Source organism: Calonectris borealis, chromosome Z (genome assembly GCF_964195595.1).
Source record: "Calonectris borealis chromosome Z, bCalBor7.hap1.2, whole genome shotgun sequence".
Taxonomy (NCBI): domain Eukaryota; kingdom Metazoa; phylum Chordata; class Aves; order Procellariiformes; family Procellariidae; genus Calonectris; species Calonectris borealis.
The window spans coordinates 67,727,282-67,735,753 of NC_134352.1; the positions used below are offsets into that span (position 1 = coordinate 67,727,282).

The 8,472-nt window shown below is 39.3% G+C and overlaps 1 protein-coding gene across 2 annotated transcripts; it reads right to left on the minus strand.

Moving 5' to 3' along the window:
* Positions 1–2,881: 2,881 nt before the first annotated feature.
* On the minus strand, positions 2,882–7,291 carry GPX8 (glutathione peroxidase 8 (putative)). 2 transcript variants are annotated; one of them, XM_075136238.1, is made up of 3 exons: positions 7,071–7,291; positions 6,194–6,455; positions 2,882–3,625 (listed from the first exon to the last, which is right to left on the minus strand). In XM_075136238.1, the coding sequence occupies exons 1-3, from the start codon at positions 7,275–7,277 to the stop codon at positions 3,462–3,464; spliced, it is 633 nt and encodes a 210-aa protein (XP_074992339.1). In that variant the 5' UTR covers positions 7,278–7,291; the 3' UTR covers positions 2,882–3,461. The 2 variants fall into 2 exon arrangements, with proteins under 2 accessions (XP_074992339.1, XP_074992340.1); XM_075136239.1 differs by lacking the exon at positions 6,194–6,455 and having other exon boundaries at positions 7,071–7,289.
* Positions 7,292–8,472: the final 1,181 nt, after the last annotated feature.

Sequence of the window (8,472 nt, forward strand, 5' to 3'; positions counted from 1 at the left end):
GCCACATTAGCACATCACTGTTGAGACAAGAATATAAACACTATCTCATTGGATCCTTACTGGTATGGGGCCCAATGCCTGCCTAGTTCCCCTGACTGAAAGGAGCTGTGCCAGGTTATGCAAACTGGGTGAATGTAGGGTATAAAAATAAGTGTAACTGTGTTTGACACACTTAGGCAGCTAATCCAATAGTTTCTAAAGAATTTAACAAATTATGTAAGTATTAAGTAAGAGTTTCAGGTTTGGGCCCTATGTGAATGTTTCTGTTATACCACTAAATGTTTACTGGAGCATTGACGTGTGGGCTCAGCAAACAAGTATTTTCTGATAATACTTGAATTATCAGGGACATGTCCAACTGGTGACTGAAATGGATTTAGAATATTTGCACTCCCAGGCAATTTTTTGGAACGAGGAGCTTGCAGTTAAACGGTATCTGTTGGAGATAATGAGGATATGTCAGACCTAAGGAGTGAGGGAAGCATGAGATAGGATGAAGGATGCAACAGGTTATGCTCCAATGGAGTTGAAGAAATTTTAACACTCATGGACTGAACTCTGTTAACCTTTTTAAGAGGACAGTTTTATCTTAAATTTGTGGGATTATTTAAGAATCCAATAAATAGGTTTTAATCTGTTTATAGCGTTTGTAGTTTAGTATTTTTATATCCTATATCCTACATAAACTGTAAGTGGATATTTATACAAACATGTATTCGTATTACTTTGTTGGCTTTTGACTATAGATAAAAGTGTGCTTGTGTAACAGTGTTCTAACTTTCGTTTTATTTATTTGCCTTTCCAAGTCTATGTAGATTGGGCAGTTAAAGATGCTTTATTTTTACCCTGGATAACTGGTAACTTGGTTTTAAGAAAGAAGTGATTAGTTACCTAAATCTGCCCTAAATATTAGATTGGAAAAGCTGGTATGTCTCATGAAGAATAAATAATACAAACATACTGAGTTTTTGAGGAATGTTAATTAACAGGAAATTTTGAAAAACTTAAACGCAGTGTAGATTCAGGAGTGAATGGTACCTATATTCAAATTTCTACAGAATATGGTTGTAGTGGATTGTGACCAAATGGTGAAATAAGAAATTCAATGACTGTTTTCTCAGGCAAAACCTTCTTTTTCTAGCAATATGAAGTAAAAGTAATTCAGGAAGTAGTGAGTTAAATAATTCTGTCCACTCATTTGCTAATATCCCATGCTATTTCTGAATACCAGGAAAGATATTTGATCTTAATGCTGGCATTGAGTTATTTAAGATTACAGTGTATCCTGTGAAAAACAATATAAACTTCAGTGAGTGAATCACAAGCAAGGTATGCACACTCCTTTCCCTCATGATCCCTTCCAAACTAAAAAATGATACTGCACTGTTTATCTTTCATAGGGTGTTTAAAGAATTTGAGTGAAATTTCCTATATGCTGAGCAACTCTCAGCCAATACTAGGACTGAAACAGATTTTTTTCATGTGTTCCACTAACAGCACCCAACATTTCTTTATACCTACCCTTTTTTATTCAGTGATATGAAAAGCAGGGAGCTATAGCAGTGCACATGAATGGACATGCATGTTTTAGTCATGTACATTTTCAAGTAAAGATATCATCCACCATTTATGGGAAAAACATTGTGTCTTGCCACTTAGTTCCATGGAATCTAGACTGCTCCCATGAGGGAAGAGGATCCGTGTCTCAGTTCCCTTCCTGCTCCCTGCTCAAAGCAGCAGGGACATGTGACAAAAATCACCTGACATGTTCCGCTAAATGTTCCCAAGGCTGGAACTGTACATATATGAGGAGACTGGAGTAAAGCACAGGATCTCAGCATAAGAACAGGAACTGTCTTGACAGATTGGATGTGGAATCTTGTGGGCTAGCGGCAAACAGCTCAGAGGTTGGTCTAAAACACCAGCAGTAGGCACATTTGGACTAACTAGATCCTTACATAGGCCTTAACTGATCTCTGAAAGAGCAGCTAGAATTGTCATGCATAAGGTTTGAATTCCCTTCCAAAATGATGGTTGTCACAATTAAGGGTGACTTTGTTTAATCCTCCACATCAGTATCATTACTCAATCTTTTAAAATCTTTCTATGTCCTTATCCTTCAGGGGTTTTCTGTGAAATTCTCAATGAATTCCATAGACGAATGAAAAAATACTTAGTTTTTTTTAATTGCTTTTGAATTTCTCACCTTTTTAATACAGTTAAGTGGCTATCTTTATTGGAAAATGTTTTGAAGCACTTCAGGTATTTTCAGTCACTGTTAGTCTTACAAGAGAACAGCACTATTGCTACCAGTCCTTCTTCATATAGAAAACTCTCCTGAGACACTGGTTTCTCTTGTTTCTATTCTCAGCCCTCCTTTAAGATTGGACAGCTGGAATGAGGTTCCTTCATCAAACAGATAAATAAAAATACTTGGCAGTTTGAAATAGAATAGTGGAACAGAACTGGAAATGGGTTTGCAGTTACATGCAGGACTGGGGAGACTGCAAGGTGAGAAGAGTGGGGCTTGAGGCACGAACCTTCATCCCCTTCTTCTACCTCTACTTGAAGATTGTTGTTTTATTCCAGAGATGTGAGGTAGATGGCTGGGGAGCATTGTCTTGGACTGTCTCAGAAAGATGCCTGTCAGGCTGTTGATTTTTGTTGCCCCTTGAATCCTGCTGTAAGCAACCATGTATATTCACACAGGCCCTGCCTTCATCCAGGTCAGAAGACTGGGAATCCAGCAGGACATGAGCTCACAGCCGAGGCACCATACTGCAGTGCAAATGTATGGAGAAGGCTAAAGAGGTTAAAGGTGTTGCTGTAAAGGTGAAATGTAAAATTAATCAAAATACAAAACATGCAAGGAAACATTTTTGCAATTTCTTCTTTTAATAATTTTATTTTCTATGTAGAGTTTTTTACAACTAAGTTGAGAGCTTCACAATTCAGTACTCTTCCTCGAGAAGATATTGCAAAGCTGGTATCTTCAGTTGCATTTGTCTCTAAAAACCCTGGTATGATGTCTCCGGGCCCCATGTCTTTCAGTCAGGGCAATTATGTGTTAACAGAGTATCAATATCTATTTATTACTGGTAGATGGGGAACAAAACTCTTCTGTGCAAGTACTGAGTATTTTATCAACAAATCTTCTTTTTAGCTATCTCCCTGCTGGTGACAATTGTCATTAGCTATTGTCAGCAATTTAAAGAAACATTCAGAAACTTAATGCAAATTGAAGGTCCATCCCTGCAAGGCACTGAGTTCCTTGCTATTCTCAGTAAGCTCAGTGGTTCTCAAGGCCATTGCAGGAGCCAATCCCACGTTAATAGACATAGTGTAGCTGAAAATACTAATGCCAAAAGAAGTAAAATCACCTGATGGTTTAGCTTCTAGCAGCATTTCCCAGGAATGTAGTACCCATGCTGTTGAATGGATTCACAGCGTGAATAGCTTTCTCAGAGGTCTTCTCTTTTTTTCATGATAATCTGCCTGATTAATGATGCTACTTCTGGCTTGATATTTTCTATGGGCTCTTCGGGTCTCCAGAATTTCACAACTTTACCATCAGGGCTGACAAGGTACTTCCAGAAATTCCATCGAGGCTCTTTCTTTGAAGAATCTGTAAGAATGGCATCAGATCATTTTAGTGCCTTAAGCTTGTCATTGTTTCATTATGCTGCAGTGATTCTTCAACTATTTATGTTGAAGTAATCCCACTTTGTTCTTTGCTACTAGTCTGGGCATGGGTTTCCTGGTTGGTGTTAATGATCTGAAAAGTGGGAATTGAATGATGCTCTTCCCTTCTTGTGTAACTGTTTAAGAGTTCCTACTTTTACTACGCTCTGCTTCCTTGGGAGGAGGATATGAGGGCTGCATACTCATTTGGGGAATCGCCAGCTTCATGTTTAGGGGAAGTGAAATGGGAGCAGGAAGTCATACTGATGATGGCTTAATTCAGCTCCTTTCATCCCATGGGGCAAACCTTACCGGTATCTTTGCTATCATGAACTTCTGGCAAGCTAATTTCTGAGATCAAGGAGCTATCAGGAAACTATGTGGCTCCTAGAGGAGGCAGAAGCAGTTTCTTGACTCTGGCTTTGTCCTTGGATAGAGAGTCTTATGGGTTTAGAGGGAAATTGCTTTCTGAGAGAAGAACTAGAAGAAAACTCCAGGAGATTTTGACTGGGGAACAGGTGTTCACTGGGGAACCATGCTGAACTCTACACAGATCATTGGAAGCAATGGGTTGAATTTGCCATTGGACTATATTTGTAATGTCATGACTGTAACGGGCACCATCGCAAGCAAATGGGTGTGGTAAAGCTCACATCATGGAGGCTCTGACCCAACTAGTAATTATATCTTTGCTGAGTTGTTGTATCTAGGATCAGTCTTGAGGTAACATAACCCCATCTTTGAATATTATTCCACTGTTCATTAATGCATATCAATAACTCATACGAAGTACAACACACATAGGAAGCTGGATTATTTGAGGAAAGGTGAGGCCACAAACCTTGCACTGGCCCAACAAAATGCTTACTGCTATGAAAGCAACAAGAAGCAGTTGTGTAAAGGCCCTGGCACCATGTTTATGCTGCCAGTGGATTCTTTTTGCACTAGACTATCTGACAGTGCTGGACAAATTGTAGCTAGCAGTCACAGTCACAAGGGTGTAGCATGAAGATGTTCAACCTTCTGATTGTCAAGACAGCTACCTGAAGAAGGTAGTGTTTCTTTAATTGAAGATGCACAGTAATTTCATGTGAAGCAAAGGAATGCAGGAAAAGAAAGACCTTATTTCAAAATATTTAAGTACCAGAGGATCTTTCTCCTTGTGGGTGAACAGGATGTCAAATAAGAACCGACTGAGTGAATATGGCTGTTCTGTTTCTGTGTAAATATTAATGTTTGATACTGATTGCACTGGGAGTTACAATCTGGATTCATCCTACCCAGTTGGTACCTACATGCTCTAGTCTCCTTTCTAATGAACTGAGAGGCACCTCCAGAGTGCATTCAGTAATTCTACTGGCCATCAGGCAACTCAGAGCAACAAGGCTTTACCTGAGATCGTTGGTGACATGCTTAAGGGAAGGTAGGAAGAAACACAGTTATAGTGACAATGGTGACCACTTAAATGACTGCTAAATGATAATAATTTTCAAGTACATAAGAGGTATCACATGGCAAGAAACAACAGACTTAAGTGGTGTAAGAAAGAATTCATTTAGAAGTTGAAATAGCTTTCTGACAAAAGGAGCTGTAAAGAACTGGAATAGACTGGGAGGTTTTGGAGTCTCTCATACTGTAATAGTCTGGAGAAGCATGTGTAGTACTGATTCGGGTAAATGTGATCCTATCTTGGGGCAGGGAGATGGAATACAGGTTTGGGCCTTCTCCTACCTTATTTTCTAGTTAAAATGATGTCAGAGAGAAGGGTTATGTTCTAATTATCTTTTCTTTCATATATCAGTGTTTAGTATGGGTCAAAGCCCTGGCCAAAGGTCAGGAAAATTCAGAGAGGCTTTTTAAGTTGGCTCTTTGGTCAACTGAAGAGAGTTTCATTTTGCTTGTGAGAGTTTGAGGCTCTAAGTCAGTAAATCCTTACTGTAACAGGAGTATTTGTGTGAATGGGTTTTGCAGGCTGGCCCCTGAAGTTCACAAGTCAAATTAATGCAAATGAGTGAGTATATATAACTACAGTATATATATTCCTGCTTTACAATACAGTTTCCATAATGGTGGACATATGACCCTGCTAAAACAGGAATCTTCTCATCTGCCTGTGTTCATGTAAAATCTTCCAGTAATTTTAAGACCCCCCATAGTTACATTTTTGTCCATGAGAAAAGTAGTTTCTCAACAAAAGTCACATTATTTGAAATGGGATTTTGTAGGTGGGAGTCTTTGCACTCAAGTTTATACATCCACAAAATGGATGTTTCTAGCTGGGCTGGTCACAGTAGGCTGTTTTTATAATCCATGGGAGGAAACGGATGCTTTCAGGGTACAACTCTTCTGACCGTATTTTTGATATCCACACTGAAACGAGATGAACTGTATGCTGAGTGCCTGGTTTCTCTCCATAGACTATGAAGACTACGATGTTTCCTGACAAACAGACTGGAATTTAGGGAGAATACCATGGTTACAGGCAGCTTGATATATAAAATAAAATAGTTACCTATTAGAAATTTAAAGGCGGGCTCTGCTTCTGATCCTAGGATCTTGATTTTGTGGAAAACAGGGAAGGTTACTCCATAGTTTCCTTTGGCAAAAGATTCTATTTCCTGGCTTGAACTAGGCTCTGATTCTCCGAACTGGTTGCAGGGAAAAGCCAGCACAGTGAAGTGGGAGGGACCAAACTCTCTGTGTAGTTCTTGCAGTGCGATGTAATTTTTGTCTGTGTGTTGGCAGTAACTGGCCACGTTTACAACCAAAGTTGCCTTCAGAGAAATAAAGTTGTAATAGTAAGAAAAAAACCTAGAGATGGCGTAGAGATTACAATTAAGTCTTAAAATGGCATCTCCCACTACCGCAGTTGTTCCTGCCTGAAGGCTAAATTTTATCTATCTGATCGTAATTTTATTAAACAGATAAGGATGATAGCAGCTTAAGATATTTACTTTCAGACAACCTGTTTCAAAAATCCAGTAAATGGATAAACTTAAACTTACAGCTTTGTTTAAATATAAGCATGTAAAAAAGCAGATATTTAGAATAGGCACTAAAATCATATTTACTAGATCAACTTTCAGAATTCAACACAACATGCTACCATTCTTAACTAAGATTAAAATGCACAAATTGTATTGTTAGGCTATATTGATTTATAATAAAGAATATGAAAAACCATTTTCTTGATTTATTAGATTGAATACTTAATTCCTGGAGCAGGCCTAGATAAAAAAAATTTCTCTCCAGCTTACTGTTTGAAGAACAGGATTTTGGCACAAATCTATGCCGAAAATTTCCATAACCAAACTTCTTGTTAACGTAGAAATGGAGACCTCTTTTTCAGTAAAGATTGAAGACAAAGATATAATGAAGTTGTAACTTACTTTCCCTCTGTACTTCTCCAAGGAAATGATCCTTCCTCGTGAATCCTTGACTTCAAAAGAATAAAAATCTTTGATTTTAGGTTTAAAAAATCTGAGTTGCAGCAGGCAGAGAATGGCGGTGCACAAAACCATCGACAGAAAGACAACAAAGACCCTGGCTTTGGGCACTGAGTATTTCAGAGTATAAGTAGTTGTGAGAGGCTCCATTTTCGAAATCTTTGGAGAGGAGCCTGGGCAGGCCTGGAATGTGAAGGAGGAGCTGAAATACGAAACTTGCAGCTTGGGCTGGAAAGAACAAGCTGCTCTTTTTGTCCCTGTTGCAGAAGTGGCTGTTTCATGTCACAGTGGGGCTTCAGAGCTCTTGAGTAAAGCACGGAAATATCTCTGTCTGGGGGAAAAAAAAAAGAAATGCGTGAAAAGTGTGTCGCCATCACCTAAGGATGCTGATTGCTCTGTTTTACTGACCTGTGTGGGATACTCCAGTGTTTGCACACTAGCTTGAGAGGGCCCTCTTTTGTGGGTCTGTAGTGCAGCTCTCACACGTCCCCTGGGCCCCTCAGGTGTCCCTGGCAGAGTTGTTCAGCAGCAGGTACCTATGCTGTCAGACAGACCTGGAGAAGCAGTTTGGGGCCAGCTGTTTAGGTAGAAGGAGGGAAGGTGAGAAGATGGAAGGTCTGCACAAGAGAAGGATGAGTTAGCCGAGCATCTCAGGTCTAAGCCAGGCAGCTCCAGTAGTGTTTTGCTGAGGCAATTGTGAAAGACACTCTGAACTTTAGAGCCACACCAGTCTGGTGTCTTATCTGTGTTCATTTTATTGTTTTAAAGATGTTTGCCTGTTGCTCTTGGTTTCTGAAGGTACATCAACATATAGTGGTTACAATTCAGTTATGGAAAAAACAAACTTTTCTCCATCTTTTTTCATGTCTTCCCTTGCTCAGTTCTTCCCTTTTTCTTTCTGTGCATTTGTTATTCCCTCTCTTGCTCTCAGCTTTCAGGATTTTGTTTTATCCTTCTCACATTTCTGTTCTTGGGCTTTTCTAAGCTGTTACTTGTCTTTCAGCCCACATTACTTGTCAGTCTCTGCTAACTTTCTTTTCCTCCCAGTCCAAACCACCATTGAAGAGTGATTTCTGTCTCAGTTATTTTTCTTACCACACTGATTTTTTGCTGCACTTTGAGGCTACATTTTAAGGGATGAAAATAGAATGGGACTTTCTGAAGGTCAAACCTGGAATCTAGGGGTCTGTTGCTTTTCAGCGACTTCGATACCACCTGAACTGTCCTTGATTTGTATGATATCATAGTGGTATGTTCAACTGTTTCTATAATGTTCTCTAATAGCTAAGGTCCCTGTTCATTTTGTTTAACAAGACCATATAGAGAGTTTTACACAGGTCTACGT

Coding starts and splice junctions, on each gene's coding strand:
- GPX8 (XM_075136238.1), bottom strand. CDS start 7,277: ATGGAGCCTCTCACAACTACTTATACTCTGAAATACTCAGTGCCCAAA. Junction 6,456..7,070: donor TGGAGAAGTACAGAGGGAAA/GTAAGTTACAAC, acceptor ATTTCTCTGAAG/GCAACTTTGGTTGTAAACGT. Junction 3,626..6,193: donor CGCCTTTAAATTTCTAATAG/GTAACTATTTTA, acceptor CCATTCTTACAG/ATTCTTCAAAGAAAGAGCCT.